At 41.3% G+C, this 20,267-nt stretch overlaps 1 protein-coding gene across 7 annotated transcripts in view; it reads left to right on the forward strand.

The window, feature by feature from the left end:
- The window catches only part of St7 (suppression of tumorigenicity 7), a 238,825-nt gene that overhangs the window by 199,701 nt on the left and 18,857 nt on the right, over positions 1–20,267 (forward strand). For 6 of the 7 annotated variants that reach the window (XM_021190886.2, XM_021190889.2, XM_021190890.2 and 3 more), the window contains 3 exons: positions 1,228–1,300; positions 2,867–2,969; positions 20,070–20,220. In XM_021190886.2, the coding sequence (XP_021046545.1) occupies positions 1,228–1,300; positions 2,867–2,969; positions 20,070–20,220 (327 nt within the window). Of the gene's footprint in view, positions 1–1,227; positions 1,301–2,167; positions 2,304–2,866; positions 2,970–20,069; positions 20,221–20,267 lie in introns of all 7 variants that reach the window. The other variant, XR_003843297.1, reaches the window with a different exon arrangement.

Below are 20,267 nucleotides of genomic sequence, written 5' to 3' on the forward strand. Positions count from 1 at the left end.
TAAGAAAATATTTTGGGGACTGGTAACATGGTTCAGTGGGTAAGGGTACTCGTTGCCAAGCTAGGTTCCTGGAGTTTGATTCCCAGAACCTGCATGGTTCAATGAGAGAAAATGGACAGCTGCAGGCTGCCCACCATCTCCATACATGCCCTTCCAAATAAATGCTACTTTGTACAAAGATATCATTTCCCTGTCAGAGTGAAATTTTGGGTAACAAGTACTAAAGAAATACCAACTGCCCTACTTTGAAAAGAATGGAATTCCAATTTAAATAATGTACCACCCACAGAGACCATGCCCTTCAACCCCTTGGCTTTTAGTTGTGTTCCATACCAGTGTTTTTTGGTAAACTGACTATCTGCATTTCACAGCTGCTCCACCCTTCCACCCGGAATTTTCTAGAAACTTTATAAAACTGTTTTTCTGGGTGACAGGTTAAGCCTTAATATAAAAGGATACTGATCATGAAGTTGAATTAGAAAACTTGGACACTTCTCAAAAGTGATCGCTCAGTTGACCCTTACAGCTTACACTCATCAGAGAGACCCTGGGTCTCCACAACCTTGATTTTCATGGTTGTGAAAAGGACTGTGTTTGAATTTCTGAATTTAATGTGAAAGAATCTTGTCTTAAATTAACCTATTAAAGAATATCTCATTTAGCTCTGTGGGTATTTTAAATTCAGATTAATTTTTGCTGGCATTAATATTTCATGTAATTCCTGAGTGATTTTTATAGCTGACAAAAGGTCTCATTTACATCTATATTGCAGGTGTTTGTGCAACAACTAAATTTATGTATTTATATATATAAATATTCTCTGCTTAAATTTAAGGTATAAAATGCATATTTTAAAATAGAAGATGATTTCTGAAGACTGGGCCAGGTGAATTTTAAACATGAATTACTGACAGAATAACAGATAGTACTTTTGCCACTATAAGCAAGAGCTGGGGTTCTTTTTTTTTTTTAAATATTAAATACCTTTTTATTACATATGTTTAAGTATGCAAATGTAAATGTTAAAAGGATAAGATAAGTAACATTGTACCAAATCAATATTTAGAGTACAAATTTGTTTCTGGTGAAGAGCTGGGGTTCTTATATGATAGTTTAAATATTCTTAATTTATCCTGCCTTGAACTTCTATGATTTAGTCTTGTATTTTTAGAGCACCTTCCCTTTGACTGCAGATTTACAAGGGTTCTTACTTTCTTTCCCTGACAGATATAAGCTTACCAAAGTCGGCGACAATATGCTACACAGCGGCCCTGCTCAAAGCAAGAGCCGTTTCTGACAAGTAAGTGAGCGGTCACTCGGTCACTCGTGTCCCCACGCTGGCCGCCACCCTGAGGGTTCCCCAGGGGCTTCCGGGGTCCTTCTGACCCTGCTTTAAAGCATGCATTTCCCCAAAGCTGCTGACCTTTTACTTCACTATGACAAGGAGGAAGTATCTGTCCCTACCTATTGTAAGGGTGTGTAAGGGTGTGTAAGGGTGTGTGGGTTCACGGGTGAACTGGCGTTGCATCGCATTCCTCTGGGCTGACTTTTTCCTTACTTCTTATCTTTTTGTCAGACAGTAAAACCAAAAGGACTGCTTGGGATTTACACAAAAATATTCTGTCCCTGTGTGTGTATGTTTATGTGTATGTGTATGTGTGTGTATGTGTATGTGTGTGTATGTGTGTATATGTGTGTTTATGTGTATGTGTGTTTATGTGTGTGTGTATGTGTGTGTATGTGTGTATATGTGTGTATATGTATGTTTATGTGTGTGTGTGTGTGTGTGTACCCTTCCATTTTGCTGTCTGTTACTGGGTCCTTCAGTGCAGTGGGGATGGCCCTCTCCTATTCTTTGCCTCACTCCTGGTCTGTTTACTTTGAGATGCCACCTCAATGGGACATTTGCCCATTTCATTCAGGCAGGTGACTATGGCACATAAACATTTCACAAGTATCCAAGGGATGACCGACCTGGCAAGTTAAGGAGAACAGAAGGATTCATTGTTTTTGAGCTCATAAAGACATTTCCCTGAGACAATCCATCCCCGTTGCAGCATCTAAAGGCAGAGAGCAGTTAGCAGCCTCTGCAGTGTCAGGTTTGCTGTTAAGTGTGTGTGCACTTCAAAACTGGAGTAATTTTCTTTCATTCTTTTTTATCCTGTAGATCGCCAGTACCTACTGCAACATCTTTTCTCCCTACACAGCGACTCCAGCTTGGGAGGGCAGGGCCAGGGTTGCCACAGCTTCCCCTGTGGTATCTGCCTGCCAGGCACAGCTCTGGAGTTAGCCCTGGGTGTGAGGTGAGAAAGAGATTGCATGGTCTGGTCTTTTTTTCATTCCCTTGGGCAGGTGTCTTGCCCACAGTTGGGGCATGCACACTCCCCTCCGGCACAGCCCACACAGCTCGCCTGCTGCTGAAGCTGCGGCCACTTGGCCTCCATGGCAGCACTGACATTGGGTTGGGAGCCTCCCTTAAAATTCTCCCCAGTTCCATTTTGAACCCAGTGCGTTCTTCTGTAACCTAGGACTCTCTTTTTCCTACACTGTCTGCCCTTGTCAGTCCTCCCTCTGCTCCCACCTAAGCAGGGACCTTGCAGAAGATTTAGATTAGCTATTTAGACAGTGAGTTGACAGATGACTGTAGTTCCTGCCTCCATTCAATGTAAGCACCCTTTCTGCTTCTGCTGGGGTTTTTGTTCACCTTGGTGGAAGGGGTAACTCCAAGGTCCCCTGTTGAGGAAGTTTGGAGAGCTTGTGCCAGTGGCTCACTGTGCTCTTAAGGGCCCTCCATGTATACTTGCTCCCTGGGTAGCTGCCCAAGCAGTGGTCCCAACTGCATGATGTTTGTCTTTCTGCTTTTCAGATTCTCTCCAGAGGCTGCATCTCGGCGGGGGCTGAGCACAGCAGAGATGAATGCAGTAGAAGCCATTCACAGAGCTGTGGAATTTAATCCGCATGTGCCAAAAGTGAGTCTCTGGTTCCCCTAGGAGCTCATTATGATGGAAGAGAAAGCATTTGTTAACCACAATGCCCTGTCCCCAGGATCCCCGTTATAAAACAATGGATTGCAACTAGCAAACGCTGGGACCTGTGCAGCCTACAGGCATTTATAGCCTCATTTTTGAGGAGGGAAAAAACCCTACACTCAAGGGGACTTGGGGGGGGGGGCTGGTTTTCAGGGTAAATGTAATAAAATAAATCCCTAGACTTTGTTTGGGCAACTAGATTCAGAAACTTTAGAACTAGCTGTAATGGAGATCCTGAGAGTTTGATAGGAATTTTACATCAGTTTTAGTCTGGTCTGAGGCAAATTCTGGAAATAAACCTTATGCACAAAACTCATTAAACATACCAGCTAATGTGACAATCCATGTCTCTACAGATAAATGTAGGTTATCAGTACTGGCTAGAGAAAACCAGGAGAAGCCCCAGAGTATGCAATGTTTTGATGTGTGAGCACCACTTTATGAGTTATATACACACAGTGAAAGGGTTGGTCTTTGCTGTTCAAACTCCATGGTCCAGAGTTGGTAAATGCTCTGTAGTTTTCACATATTCCTTCTGAAGTTGATTTTAACGGAATCAAATCAAGACAAAAGGTATTTCTGGAATGTTTTATTCATGAGCTGCATGTATATTTAGGGCTTCCCTGAATTGTCTGCTCTGTGGTAGGTATTTAGCTGTGGGTCCATTTCAGTCTGTTGATATTAAGCACATTTAGCCTCTAAGAAATTAATCCTGCAGCTCACATCTGATGTTACATGGCAGGAAGTATTGGGGAAAAAAATCTGATGAAGACCTCCTGGTGCAAATGACAAAGAAATCCTGCTTGCGCTGTTGCAGTGTTATTATAGCAACAAGGTGGAGAGAGGGGGAGAGACAGAGAGATGTGCATGGACTCACACACTTTAATTTACGTTGTGATATTGACAGTGATAGAGCTAAGTAATCTAACATCATTCCCGAGGTTTTCATAAGTCTAGGTTATGTTTCTATTTAATGGGACATTGAAGAGTGGACCAGAGTGGCATTTTTGCATGAGGATGTATTTAACCACTCCGATGCTAGTGGCTAATCAGCAAAATATTTACAGAGGCTTAGGGGTTATATGTAGGATGCTATAAGCATGAATCTTTATACAATATTTTGAGGCTAAGCCAAAATGTTGATTGAACTCTGATTAAAATGTAAAACTAGTCATAAAAGTTGTTTTCAATTATAGTAAACTGAAGTCATCTATTAATATTTATTGGATACTCTCTCAAACTACTGAACGATTCTATCAGCATAAATAGTGCTCATTTGTAGGACCTATTGGGGAACAGCCCAGGATTCTGAAGTGAAAACTTGGGTTCGGGTTCTGGCTATCATTTCCCAGACACAGAACCCTGGGATCGGTGTCTCTGAACTCATCTTCCAAATGAAGATCAAAATATAAGCCTTGCCTATCTTTTGGGATAAGAATCAAATGAAATAAAAGATTTAAGAATTTTTACAAAACACTTGCCTTAAGTTACTGTTGTAGTACTGTGAAGAGTACTAGAACATTTAATTAGGGGCTTACTTACAGTTTCAGAGGCTAAGTCCATTATCAGGACAGGGACAGCCAGCAACATTATCATGATAGTGGCATACGGGCAGATACAGGAGTAGTAGTTGAGAGATCCACAGGCGAGGGCTGGGGTGGGGGATGGGGTGGGGATGTAGAGCACTGTAGATACAGGCTTTTGAAACCTCAAAACCCATCTCAGTGATAAGTGACACACTTCCTCCAACAAAGCCACACATACTCCATGAAAGCTACACCTCCTAATCCTTTTAATACTATCAAAGAGTTCCACTCCCTGTTGACTAAGCACTCAAATACATGAGGCTGAGGAGGCCATTCTAATTCAAACTGCCATAACACTTGAATATCATATATTTATAAATGCTTAAGTAATTCATATTAGCTTAGTTGGGGCCCCTTAAGCCTAGGAGACAGGTCCCAATTTTTCCAGTTACCCTAATAAGAACCCTATAATTCAGGTAGAAAATCTGTACAGTTTTAGGTTAGCTATTTTGATTGTGTTATCATTTAATTCTGTGATAATGGGCTGAAACGGTTAATTAAGCTCCTGAAAAATAATTAAAGCTCCTGGAAAGTAGCTCAAAAGTGCCATGGAAGCATTTGACAGTAAGTTGACACTCCTGCCAATTGTAATTATTCTAAAAGTGGAAATGCCCCAAATGTTGCTTTAATTGGTGCATAATAATTGCATATATCTATGAAATAGAATGTGGCATTTCAATATATGTATACAGTGCATAATGATGACATAAGAGAAAATGTCCTATCATTTCAGAAGTACAGAATTTCTTTGAAAGGATTTCAGCTATTTAACCTCACTTAATTTTCCAATCGTAAGAACAGAGAAGAGAGTAGTATATTATGCATTTAATCTCTACATGGGGAGGATTTACTGATTTTGGTTCAAAGTTTCAGTCTATCATGGTGGGGAGAGCTGAAATTCAGGAAAAAGACACAGAGTGGGAAGAAGGGAGGGAGGGAGAGAAAGGGTGAGAGATGGAAAGGAATAAGCCTATGTAGTATAGCCTTCTTTCTGCTTTTCTTCCTCTGGTCTTGTGGCCTATGGGATGGTGTTCCCATTTACCTGAAACTATCCAGTCTCCCAGGCACTTCTCCAGTAAAGTTAACTAGCAAGATGAACCATATAAGTTTACCCTTTACTGACACCCAGACATCTCTCTTAAATCGCAGTGGTCATGTTTGGTACCTCAAGGCTCATGTGCCTCTTTTTCTTTTAACTGTGTGTGCCCATGTTCATCTGTGTGAGTGCACGTGTATGTGAGTACACATTTGTGTGGAAGTTAAAGGGCAATCTCCATTGTTGTTTCCCAGGTGCCTTCACCCTTTGGTTGTTGCTGTTTGGTTTTTTTATTTTGAGCTAATGTCTCAGTGGCCTGGAGCTTGTCACGTATGCTTAGCTGGCCGACCACTAAGCTCCAAGGATCGTCTGTTTCTCCCCATCCAGCACTGGAACTGTAAATGCATGTGGCCAGACTCAGCACTTCACATGGGTTCTGGGGACCAAACTTTGTTCTACTCGCTCGTAAGGCAAACTCTTTACTAACTGAGCTAATACCCCAACTCTCATGTCCTATTTCTAATACAGAAAACAGTCTGTTTCCAATAGTCTTAATAGTCTATCCTTGTTGAAAAGCTCAAGTTCAGAGCCTACACTGAGGCTCAACACAAACATTTTCCCTTAAAATCCTGTAAAATAAAATTTAAAAAATTAAGTAACACACTCTCCGTGGCCTAGAGCAAGCATTCCTATTTCAAGATGTCTAAATAAGAAAACACAGATGAGGAATGGGCCCAGTACAAGATTAAAACCGAGGTAAATATTTAGTATTGAAACTCCAAGTTTGGTATCTGAATCACATGGTAGCATGAAATGCATTCCCAAGGGCTTTGGCGGTCTAACCACTACTACCTTTCTGGCTGTAGGCCCAAGGCCCCCTTCTTAGACTGGCTCTGCTCCCTGCCTGTTGATTTCCTTTTCAGATGGGCTCGGGTCCTAGAATCTAACTTCCAAGGGTGTCCTCTCCATTCGACCTCTGGCTTTGTTGTCATAGCTTCACGCTTTACCCTTTGGAGGTCAGCTGAAGAGAAGCCGACCCTGACACCGATTACCCGGCTTCCCAGGCCTTTCTTAGAATTGATTATAGAAGCTTCCAGGATCTGTAATTCTTACATTCTGCCTATCTGCAAGATTAGCATAGTGTGGACGATCCCAAAGTCGTCTTCTGTGGAAGCTCTCCAGAACTGCAGCTGCAGCACCTCGAGTGCCGGGATGACCGGAGACTGCTCTTCCCTCAGTGGCTCTGTGCACGGGGAGAGGACTTCTCAAAGACACATTTTTCAGATGAGTTCAAACTTTTATAGCTTTAAGCCTGTGATAAATGGGGTCTGGATAATTTCTAAGATTCACTCAAAGTTCCCTTCTTATTGTTCTTATTCTAGGTATTTAGTTTCCTTTTAATGATCCCGCTATACTTTCTTTGGCCTTGGAGCTATACATGGTTCTTTTATGAGTAAGCTCCAAGCTTTTCTAAAGCTTTCCACTGTGCTGGTGTTTGTTTGTTTGTTTGCTTTGCTTTTTAAACCACAGTTCTCACTATAAACTTGGCTAAAATCAGCAAGCAGTAATCATGTTATTACCTGAATTATTGGTGGCCTTCAAATTTCTTTCACTAAATGATTAAGTCTACCACTTTTAAACTCCACTTTGCTTCCTTTAGAATATTAAGACATGAATAACAAACAATCTCTAGTCCAATTCCTATTATTATAGCCTTTCCTAACTAAATTCCTGGGCATTCTCATCTCATAAAGGCCCATCAGAATTGCCTACTATGTTCTGCTTATAGCATTCTAGACTTTCTCTAGTTCTTTAAATGTTTCCAACTCTTTACCACAAAGAAGTTTCAAAGGCCTCTGAACCACACTGTCAAATATGCCAATAATGACCCCACTTGACTGCTATGAATTTTCTGCATTAAAGTTATTGCCATCATGCAAAATAGCCTGATGGGGCAATTAAAGGGAGAGATTATTTATTTTAGCTAATAGTTTTAGTTCATCAGATTAGCAGGAGCATAGCAGAATGGAACAGCTTTTATCATGGCAACCCAGAGAGGGAAATGAAGAGGATAAGTGGGAAACCTGGGAGGTAAGAGAGGAGTGGGAGACACACAGGCAGAGAAATGAATGTGCCCCTGCTGCTCAGCTCTCTTCTTTGCTACCTTTATTTTATCAGGGTCCCTAGCCTAGGGGATGTTGCTGTCCACATTCAGCGTAGGTCTTCTCTTCTTAGTTAATCCTCTCTGAATGCTCTCACAGATATACCCAGAGATGTGCTTTAGTAATTGCTTAAGTGCTTCTCAACACCTCTGACCTAGGGTCACTTAGTTTTGATCAGTTTCACCTGATTGGTGATTGTACTGTAGGGAAACTCCATCTGTTTACATTTCACAAGCTAAGGTTTCAGAATTTACCACAAAACTTTGATACACATACTAAATAGAGGGTACTCCAGACATCTTTTATACACACTGTAGTTCCCAACACTGTAGCAAACATACCTGCACACACAGTGGTAACTTTATGAGCAAAGAATTGCATACTTGCTATAAATCATTCAACTCCTATTGATGATCCACTAAATCACCACCAAATTCCTGACAGTTTCTTCAAAATTATTAAGGTAATTAAAATTTTTAGTTATTTTTATACCAAATGTATGTATACCCTTTTCACTCATTTATTTTCTGTAATAATACTAAAGGTAGGGAAAATGCAACAAGCACGGTACATGAAAGCTACCTTTGTGACTGCAGAGTAGTTTCCTCTAGTCTTCCTGTAAGCAAGGTACGGTGTCAGTACCCCCTGTCCAATAAAGATTATAGGTTTTGGCACAGGAGAGTAGTTCTTCAAAATTCTTTTCATGCGCAAATACACTAGGCTATAAATGCTGCTTTTACCTCACCCCAGGTCCATGAAATTAATGATGATGTTGATAGTAATAATAATAATAATAACAACAACAACAACAAACAATAAAACCACAGGTGCTTTTTGGGCCACCATAAGCCAGAGAAGAAAAACCAGACAGTGCAGCAGTCCCTCAACAACACCTGCCTCAGGCTCCAGCGTCACACAGGAGCTAGCAAGCTCTGGCTGCAGCCCTTGCTTTCCTTAGACAGCATTTGTTTCCCGGGGATTTGGGATTAGAGCTGCTCATAATCCACTGGTTCTGGGTTTCTGTTCTTTTTCTGGCCATAGAACCACCCCTAGCCATCAGCATCCTGGTCCCAGCAGGCCTGTGTAGCTTAACACATACCTAGAGTGAAGGGAACCTCCCATATCAGCTCTCTTCTCATCTCTTAGTCCCCACACCTTGTAGGGTAGACAGGATTGCATAAGCATGTATGGCTGCCTCATTAAACCTCACTGTCCTACTTTCATTCCTCCTGCAGTACTGGAGTGAGGTAACCTTTCCCTTAGGGAGCTCTCTCCTACTGTCCAGGGTCTGAGATCATCGGCTTGTACAGAAAAAGGGTAGTTTGGCTCACAGTTTTGGAAGTGTCAGTGCATGTGTTTGGGTCAGTGGTAAGCCCATCATGATGCCAGTATAGGGCCAGGATGTCAAAGTGGAAGAGGAATGGACTGGACCTCCTGGAAGCATCTTTCTCCAATGACCAGAAGGTCTCTCACTAAGTTTTACAGTTTCTGGCACCTTCTGGCAGTACCAAGCCCCTAAGACATGTGCTTTTGGGGAATGTTCCAGAACCAACTCAATTCACAGCACTGACTTCTTCCTTGTTTACATGATGTAGCTCAAATTCCTGTTTTATTAAGCAGATTTGAAGGCACTTTAGCAGTCCCTAATACACACAGAGGGAGGGAGACAGAGGAAACAAACTTTTCATTATTGACTGCTCCAACAAAATATTCCCATTTTCTGCTAAGTTTAGTTAGACCCCTTTTTTCAAGTCTTTATGCTAGTCCTGTGTCATTCCTAAGGGAATGAATTAGAGCAGCGATTCTCAACCTTCCTGATAGTTTATTTACCCGAAGCGGGTGAAATGAGCCAATTCAAACCAGATTAGATTATATTAAAGGCAGGTTTATTGGGAAGCTGCTCTCAAGCGAGTTCACTGGCCTCGAGGACTGAGGTCAGGGGAGTCACCATGGGAGGGGGTAGAGATAGAAGAGAAAGACAGAAAGGGCGTGTATGCAGAGAGAGAAGAGAAAAAGAAAGCAAGAGACCAAAATGTGTGAATTATATAGGGAGGGACCTCTGGGGGGGAGGACATTCCCAGCCCTGGGCTAGAAAGTTCAAGGTTGGGGGCTGGCACAGAGGCCAGGAAGGATGCTGGGAGAACCTGGAGGCCAGGCCTGCTTTGATATGTAAAATATGCCCCTTGGTCCCTTGTCAAACACTTCCTGAAGCTGCAACCCTTTAATACAGTTCCCCATGTCGTGGTGCACTCCAGTCATAAAAGTATTTCATTTCTACTTCATAACTGTGATTTTGCTACTCTTGTGAACCATAATTTAAATATCAGCTATGCAGGATATCTGATATGTGACCCTAAAGGGGTCGTGAGCCACAGGTTGAGAACTGCTTGAGTCTGAGTGGTTGTGTGATATTCAACCCAGCCCCAGGATATGCAGAATGAGCAAACCATCTGCTTAGCCCTGAAGACCTGGAGCATGTCGACCCTCACCATAGAAGTGTGGCTGGGAGGGCCCCTGTGTTCTCTGCTGTCCCATCACTGTTCCTGACTGTTCAGCTTACACTTGACCACTCACAGTAGTTTAGCTTCCAAGGGATGGAAGCATGGAAATGAAAACCAACATTCTCCCTCCCACAGAAATCCTTGCAACCTTAATTAATAAGCAAGGCCCGAGTTCTTCCACTTGACTGTGAACAGTCCACTAACCCAGCATGCCAGTCAGCTTCCCGGTATGTGCTAGTGAATGGGACAGTGAGCTTAGGAAATGCAAAGATTTGCTTCTCACACACTTCCAGAGGTTTGGGCCTGTTGTTGGCTGTTAGATCTGTGGGTCAGCATAGATTGCAGCAGTTTATGGAGGAGGGAACTGCCTATCTAACAGGTACAGAGAAACAGACAGAAAGGAGACACCTGGCCCTGGGGACATTTCATAGCCAGTCTACAGTACCCAGCAGCACAGACCACCTACACATCTAGTCTAAAGAACGTACAACAGATGTCCAGGGGCCACCACCACCTCGGAAACTCTCAAGTGACTGACCCCACCCATAGAACTGGAGGCCCCACGACTGCTTTGAACAGCATAGACAGGCTGAGGAGCCGTGGCTAGCTCCCTGCAGTGCCAAAATAATGTGGATGGAAGATTCAAGAGAAATCATAAACAGCCATAGGGGAAAACTTTCGTCTTAATTTTTCCTGATGTTCCAAAGCACTGAGCCATGTTCCTTCCTCGGAGGGCCCATCCTGGGAGAAGGAGGGACACGGGCATTCCCTTAGGGAAAGATGCTTACCATCTCACTGAAACTCAGTCTACCCACAGGGTAGCCCGGTGGAAGGGCTTCGCTTAAATGATAACTAAGGTTTAAATCAAAGCCTGCATATTAAGATATGAGAAAATTAAAAAAAGGATTAAATTTATGACAGAAATGCATTACCTTCAAAAATCACTATTTCTTTCAAAAAGTTCATCCATTGTCAATTTAAAAATTCATTTCACAGTGATTTCAAGAGGGATGTGAAGGAAAAATATCTCAGTATATATGCTAATGAGGTGTCTGCACTCATTGTTAGGATGATGGGAACTCTACTTCATATATACACTAAAGCAATCCTCCCTTTATATCTTGGTAAAACTGACTGACGGAGGATAAAAATCACTTTTTAATCCAATTTAGGAAACAATGTGTAGTGAGTTTTAGCATTTAAAGATTCTTGAAGCATGGAAGCAGAAATTCAAAATATGCTGCCAGATTGTGATATTATATATCACTGGTATATTGCAGAAATATTATTTCAATATACATTTCTTTGAGCCATATTTTGTTCCAGAGTCATTTTGCAAGAGAGTAAGGAGATATGTTGTAGAAGCAGAACCCAAAGGAAAATGAACAGAAAACACTTTTAAAGTTAGATTTCTTAAGCATAGAAAGTCCCTAAGGAGTCCTCTCTAACAGAGCATGTTGCTCGTGTTGGTACTGCGTCTTGGAAGGTCTCTCCAGCCAAGGGCTCCAAAGTTGCCCCAACCTCAGCCACCAGATCCTATGGCTTCTTCTTAGCCCTCATCCTGTTTTGGTTTGGTTTGGTTTGGTTTGGTTTGGTTTGGATTTTGGTTTTGTTTTGTCTTGCTTTGCTTTTTCCCTCAGCCTTTGGTCCTCTGGCAGACCCACCCACTTTTCCGTTAGGAACTGTTGGACATTAACCCAGTGCATCTTGCATGTTTTGCTGGACCAGTGAGTCACACCCCCCAGCCTCCAGCCACTTCTTACATCTTGAGGTAGCCCCATCCCCGCACCACTTCTACCCCTGAGTCCTAGACACACTCCTCTGTGTCCTTTTTACTTCTTCATGCTGGTTTTAGGGAGAGCTCTCTCTTCTCATGCTTAAAACTCTCCCGTAGCATTTCATAGGTTCCAGAGCTCAGCTCCTGCCTATCTTCCCAAACTTCTTTTCCAGACTTTAGACTTCACACCTGACTCCCACAGGCCACCTGTCTAGGAAAGTTCTGCAGATACTTTAGACTCAGCTTGTCACCTTCCCACTGAGAACACACTTCTTTCCCTGGTGTTGAAATCCCAGCTGAGGACCTTCCCCAGTCTGTGTTCCTAAGTGGCAACATTCCCAGCCTCACCCTGCTCCTTCTTCCACTTCATGTTCTGTGCGACACTTAAGTCCTAATGCAGTCCTTTTCTCTCCCACTCATTTCCCCTTGGCTATGTCAATAACTTTCTAAGGATTTTCTAACTTCTGCTTCTTCCCTGCCTGTTGGTCTGGCACGTGATTCCCTCCCCCCATTTCTCTCAAAGTCTTATTCTCTATTGCCCATTGCAGTGCCTTGGATCATTTTAGAAGCTATAATGTGTCCATAAACTGCTTTCAGCTCTCTCTTCATATAACCCAGATTTTTGATTTTGTTTTTTTTTTTCACCATAGAGTCAACATAGTTTTTTGTTTGCTTGTTTTCCCTTTGAATATAGTAGTCTGTGTCTGAAAGTTTGAAAAACATAGAGTAATCCCATGATAGAGGACACATTCTGAACAATGTCTTGAGTGGTGTGTTCTTATTTCCCTTCCTTGGATAGTAGCAGAGAGGCTGAGTTCTTGATGCAAGTTCTGTCCTGTGCAACTTGTGCAGTCATGGGTTAGCTACTGAACCTCCTAAGCCCCCAGTTTTCCTATGAGTCTCTGGGGTTATGCTTGTTATGTGTTGATGTAGGCAGTTACTCTGGTGATGTTCACACTTCACCAGAGCCTAAGTACTACCTATTCCCTTTGTTGCACCAGGGCCATTGTCTAGTCTCGCTTCTGGTCTTGGCATCCCTGCACACCCACGTTTGTAGTTCTTGCTCATTTCATCTTACTGCTATATCACCCCGTTTCTGTAAACCTCTGCAGACAGTTGTGTCTGTTTATATCATTGTTGCTAAGTATGTTCTACTTTCTTTGCATAGGCATGATCTTGCTCTTCCTCCTTCTCTTCCACACAAATGTTATGGATGATCAAAGATCAAGGTAGAAGCATAACATGACTCAAATTCATGCCCTTGGGGTAGTTTTTGGGCTCTTTGTCTTTGGGGCACCCTGTACAAACTATAAGATCTGTGTGTTTGAGATACAGTATGCATACTGTTCTATCTTTCCTTGAATGTTTACTTAGTTTTATATCTGTGCTTTTGGAGGACTTGGTGTGTCCTTCTATAACTTTATATAAGTTGTGGCTAATTCCACATCTATGAACTCCAAAACATCATGGGTATGTCCATCTCTGTCCCTAAGGCCTACTTTGGCACTTTCATATTTTTCCTTAGGATGTACTGTCAGAATTACAAATGAAGGAATGTCACTGATGAATAGGTAAGCACACCAGGGAGAAGCAGGTACCTGTGGCCACAGGACATTTGTTTGTTGATTCAGACTTGCTTTATGCTTATTTCCTTGTTGGTCAATTGGTGCCCCAGTAGTCAGGTCAAGTGCTGTTATAAAACTACTCATGGGTTTCACCTAGAAACAGACTCAGTTATGTGTTAGGATTCTCCCCAAGATAACAGAACTCATCTTTACGATTACGTGAGAATTTTACCTTCTATTGACTAGTAAAATGATCTGCTATCCGGTGAATGTGTATGCACAGGTATTTCTTCATTGGTACTTTGTAGATGTTTTCTATATTATCATATCTCATTTCTAAACTTTGACACTATGCTGTTTTGAATAGAAATGGCCGTTATAGATTCATGTGTTTGAATACTTGGCCAGAAGGAGTGGCACTATGAGGAGGTGTGGCCTTGTTGGAGTAGGTGTGGCCTTGTGGAAGGAAGTGTGCCAACTGTAGAGGTGGGCTTTGAGGACTTAAATGCTCAAGTTAGGCCCAGTGTGGCACATGATCTCCTTCTGCTGCCTGTGGATCAATATGTAGAACTCTCAGCTCCTTCTCCAGCACTATGTCTGCCTGCATGCTACCATGTTTCTTGCCATGACTAAATCCCTGAAACTATAATAAGCCAGTCCCAGGTAAATATTTTCCTTTATAAGAGTTGCCATGGTCATGGTTTCTTTTTGCAGCAATAAAACTACCAGTAAAGACACCAGTAGCACACTTTTGCTGCTCAGTTTTTCAGGTAAACAAGCTGAAGAGCAAAGAAACTAGGTAACATAACCAAACCCATAGCCATGCTGTAGAGCAGGATTCTAAGCAGCAATCCATAAAGGCAGCTGGCAGGCAGAAGGAGGCAGCACAGGCTCCCTGGTATGGGTACCTCCTTCTGCATGACAATGATGGCTGAATGAACCACAGTTACTTGAGATACTTTATCTTATTACAAGCTTGTTGCTGAGTCCAAGGAGCAGTCAACAATGAACTTCAGCATATGTTGCTCCTATATCAAATGTCACTTTTTTAATATCTGAATATGTATTTTATTGAGGAGGATTTCAAATATGAGAATACTAGATTTACATCATCTCTCCCCTCCCATCTCTCCCCTCAAGCTCCTCTGTTCTCCAGGTCTGTTCACGTCCTTCTTTACTTTATGTATATGTGTGTGCTTGGTTGCATGTTTTTACATGCAGCATGGACCTGCAGGAGCTGCCACAGAGCAGAAGAGGTATAAATTCCCTGGAACTGGAGTTGCAGGTGACTGGGAGGCAGTGTGAGCTCTGGGAGCCAAGCTGAGATCCCTGCAAGAGCAGAAAGTACTCTTACTGCTGATCCATATGCATACAGGAAAGTAATAATATAGGAAAGGGATAAAGGAAAATAATAATGATTATTACAAAAATTCTGGAAATTTGACCACAAAAGAAATTAATCTTCCATGATAATAAATATTTTATCCTTGTATCTTCCAATGCTTTTTAATATCCAAACATAATTTTTATTATCAAAACAATCTGCTATGTATAGTATGACAGACTTTTTTTCATTTAGCAAAATATAACATTTTCTATGCTAATAAATATTTTTCTGCTGTTGGGCTTTGGAGAGTAACTTGATAGCTGTCATATTAAGGTGCTGGAATTTAATTACCCTGTTCTTTCATATTTTTATCCCTATATTTTGCTGATGGTTTTCATATGATTAATGGTATATTGTTGGTATTGAACATTCCAGAAACGTGAACAAATTAATTCCTTTGCATTAGTATCTATGTGAAGGATAACTTGGGAGTCATTTTTCCTCCAGTTACCTTGAAAAGGGAAACCTTGGCAGTCTGTCCCTTGGAGTGGTTTCTGTGGCAGCTTTCCTCTAAATGAGCCGGCTCTTCTTCATGTCTGCAGGAGCAGGCACCACTCACTCACACACGAGAGCCCTCTGCTTCCCTGTACTCTGGCTTTACGTGCTAATGTATCAGGCATAAGGCACACAATTTGACACAAATTGACTTTGAAAAGTTGCTTCCGAAACCTTTAGAAGTGCTGCTCTTCACTAGTGTGGTTGAGAATCTGGGAAGGATGTTAGAGGTAGGTTGCAGGCAAGATAGCACAGAATGCTGACTTAGCTAATAGAAACCCAGTCGCTAATACAGACAGGCAGAGCGTGTGCTCTGATTTGCAAAGTACAGTTAGCCTAATTGACTTCTGCATACTTGTGGATAGGGATCTGCCCTCTTCCATTTATTTTCCTCTTGACAAGTAGGATGTGAAATGTTGTTCCATGCCTTTCTAATTTAAATGTTGCACATGTTGAGACCTGATATTGCCAGCCGTTTTAAGCTTGGCCCAAAACACAGCACATTGTTGTTATTAGCCTTCATTGGTTGGTTACAGCCAACATTCTGTTTGGAACTATAAGAAGTATAAATCTCCGTTTATAGACATAACCTATTCCTGCCATAGAATAGATATAGTAAGAAGGCAGAGCTAAGTCTCCTGGGTGAATTACTTTTGTTGACCTCAGTACTCGGACTAGGTCAGGAGTGCTCACTGTGAGACTGTTCTTGGGAAATAATGTTTGAATTTAAGTTAGCATATATATATATATGTTAAAGGTGCTTTAAAGGGAGCAGTGAGACAAATGAAGATCAAGACGACAAAGTTCATGTTCTTGAGGATTTTATGGTTGAGCTGAGAAAGGAACACATATAAGCCTGGTGCTGTGTAGAACAGATCCATGCATCAAGGGCAGAGGGAGCTTAGAGGGGAGCAGAGCATCACCTCACAGCTTACACTTCGGACTATGGATGTTGTCCTTGGAGCCACATGCCTGCATCCCAAGGACACCAAGGAACCATTTGCCAAGGAACCATTCTGTCTCCCTCACATTTATTACCATTTTTCAAAGGCGTGTAGATATCCTGGTGGTCAACAGTGCTTTAAAATTTATATTTTGTTTTATTATTTATTATAGTTTTATTATAATATATATTTATTTTCAATGAGTACATGTTCCTACCAAGAGTATTTGTATATTTTTTCTTATTGTTTGAGAATTCTGAACATCTATACAATGTGATTTTTTTAAATATTTTAAATTTTTTTGAAAATAGAATTTTTCATACAACATGTTCTGACCACAATCTATCCTCTCCCAGCTCCTTCATGATCCTTCCCACCTTCCCAACTACTCATCCATACCACTTTTTCTCTCTACTAGAAGACAAATAGGCAAAACCAGAATAGGACAAAACTACGGGGGGGGGGTAGGAAAGAGCCACAGGAATAGTGTAAGAAACATGCTCAAATGCAGACACATTCATATATTTGCACACACAGAAATCCTATTTTTTTTAAAAAAAAAAAAACAAAATTGGAGACCATTCTATGTAAGCAAAAGATCTGTAAGGTCAAAATGTGCCCAGATAAGGCATTATGAGACAAAAACCCTCCAAAAATAACATTGAGTTTGTTCCGTGTTGACCATTTGAGCACCCCGCCTTTAAGTGTGATTTCTATACCCAGTGAGACTACATTAGAGAAAACTAATTTTTCTTTTGCAAGTGATTGTCAATTGGAGATAGCTTCTTAAGAATGGGAACCCATGCCCCCCTGAACATCTTCGCCCAGGGACTTCTGGCTTACACCCGTGCAGGCCTGTGCATGCTACCAGTCTTCTGTGTTCACATGTGCATCAGCTCTGCCATGTCTCTAAGGCCATGTTTTCCTGATGTCATCCATCCCTACTGGTTCTTACAATCCTTCCACCTCCTCCTCTGCAAAGTTCCCTGAGCCCCAAAGGAATTTGATGGAGATGTACCATTTAGGATTGAGTGTTCCAAGGTCTCTCACTATACACTGTCCATCTGTGGGTCTCTTTGTTCCCACCTGCTTCTGGAGAAAGCTTCTCTGATGATGGTCAAGCGGGACACTGGTCTATGAGGATAGCAGAATGTCTTTAGGAGTCATTTTATTGCTATGGTCCTTTAGCAGAACAGTAGTATTTGATAATTCCTATAGGACCATAGCCTATCTAGCCTCAGGTTCTTGGCCACTGGAGCAGTGACAGATGTGTTCCATCTCATGGAGTGGGCCTTAAATCCAGTCAGACAGTTACTCCAACAACTTTTGTGCCCTAATTGGTGGCTGGGTTAGTGTTTACCTGTATCTTCTGGTGGTGTGCAAAGTACCTTTGAGTACCATGAACACTAGACAGTAGGAGGATAAGCTCTAAGTGGGCACCAGCTTGACTTCTCTGTGTTCACTGAGTTATACACAATGTGATTTTAATTGAAGTCACTCCCACTCCCTCTACTTCAATTCCTTTCTTACCTCCTCCCACCATATCTTCTCCCAACGTCATGTCTGTGTTTTGGGGTTTTGTTGTTCTTATTTTTTCTCCCATTAAATCTGATCAGTGCTGCTAGTATGTATACGGGTCACTGAATTCATCTACTGAAACATGAATAGCATCTTGGGGGGAGCCCCATCCTTGAAGAAAAGTAATTCTTTTTACCATTCATCAATTTCCAGTGGTTCCACATCTAGGGCTGAGACTTTATGATCACCTCTCATCTCCATGTTGGGATGTTCGTTTGGTTTGATCTTGTGCACTTACAACTGTTGTGAGCTTATGTGTCTGACTGCCCTGTCTGTACAGACTATTTTGATGTAATTGCCTCTGGCTCTATAATCTTTCTGCTGCCCTTAGGAGGAGGTATGCTGTGGATGTCACATTTAAGGCTTAGAACTCTGCAGTCTCTCATTCTCTGAATGTGGACCAGTTGTGAGTCTCTGAATTCATACACTGATAAAAGAAGATTGTCTATTGAGGGTTGATAAGCTAATTTGCTGCTTTAAAGATAAGTCATTATGAGCGAATTAAATATACATTTAGTAGAATAATAATAGTAGGTTCTCCGCTAGGATCTATGACCTATTTAGTCACAGGTTCTTAGCCAAGTTCCATCTAAAAATTGGTCCAGTTATTTGCAGTTTTGGCGAAAAAAAATTTCTGTAATAATGTGAATGTTATTTCAAATTTCCAATACAGTAGTCATTAGCTGCATGCAGTACTTGTGGACTTGACATATGGATAGTAGAAGCAAACTGAATTTTATGTTCTTTAATTTTAATTAAAGTAACTATCTAACCACCACATAAGGTCCTTGGCAGGACAGTTGGTGATTTTCTGAGCCCTCCACCGGGGTTATCTCTGCTGTGTATTCCAGTTTGCTTTCAATCTACAAATAGGGAAATAACCACTAAATTTCTTCTTAGGTCTTCCTATTGCTGAAGGTCCTTTAGCCCAAGAGAAAATGTGTAATGAAGCAGTTTTAAGAGATTTTCCTAGTGCTAGAAATAAGAAGAAAAGTAGTTTACACTTTCCCTCAGCCTCCATCTGATTCCATGCCACCTTGAAATGTTCCATCCTACCTCAGTTGATTAAACCAGCTTATCATATTTAATTTGTTTCAAGATTCATGTAGCATCTTTCTCATTTTTGACTAATTGGCAGCATAGTTATGAATGATTACTAAAATCTCAGATCAAGATCTTATTCTCATTAGATAAGATTTGCTCCTCATTAGTTTTGCTGAAGATCCCTGGGGGTAACAAAATGTTCTCCCTGTGCTTTCTTACTCTACAACTGTGTAACTAGTGGAGTCCATAGCATGATATGAGTTCAAGATCTTTGAGGCTGATTTATAGTCTTGGGGGCTTATAAGACTATTGCATTATGTGTTGCATTATGTAACTTATAGTGGGATCTATTAAGATAACAGAATCATGAGGGGATAGCCAGATGTATCTGAGTACAAAGTATGCCCTTTATATTTATCTTATAGTTAATTTAATTGTGTTTTGATTATAACTACAGTGCTTGTTGGATTGATAGCATTACTTTCCACTATTGTTCCCACGCACCAATAGTTCTTTCCACAAAACAATGTCCTTCTTGATATACCTGTGTAAAAAAAAATACATGTGTAGTGTTACCCAATGCCAAGTCTCTTTAGTGCAGGTGGTTCACATAACTGCTTGACTTCAAATGTCTGCTTCGTGAATTTTCATTGTGGTTATAAAATTATACAAAATCCTTGTCTCCTCTACATTTTTCCTTTTCCTGTTTGAGCCTATATTAATTTCTTTGATTAGAGTATTTTAGCCTATAAGTCTTCATGGAAGGAAACTAATACAAAGCTAATCAGCTGTCAGCCAACTCTGGATATTGCTGGGGCTTTTAGTAATAGCCTTCAAATGTAGCCATGAGGTTGGAGGTTTGGTGAGTGTTTGCGAATGATGGTTTTAGGGAAGTCAGCTATTTCAGTGTTGAATTCATAATCACTGTGTAGTAACACATCTGTCTCCTGCTTTTTTAATTTCAGTATCTACTAGAAATGAAAAGCTTAATCCTCCCACCAGAACACATCCTGAAGAGAGGAGACAGTGAAGCAATAGCATATGCATTCTTTCATCTTGCACACTGGAAGAGGGTGGAAGGGGCTTTGAATCTCTTGCATTGTACGTGGGAAGGCAGTAAGTAATTTTTTTCTTTGAACAATCTTTAAGAACATGGAGTGCTA

The sequence above is a fragment of the Mus pahari genome, chromosome 2, assembly GCF_900095145.1.
Source record: "Mus pahari chromosome 2, PAHARI_EIJ_v1.1, whole genome shotgun sequence".
Taxonomy (NCBI): Eukaryota; Metazoa; Chordata; class Mammalia; order Rodentia; family Muridae; genus Mus; species Mus pahari.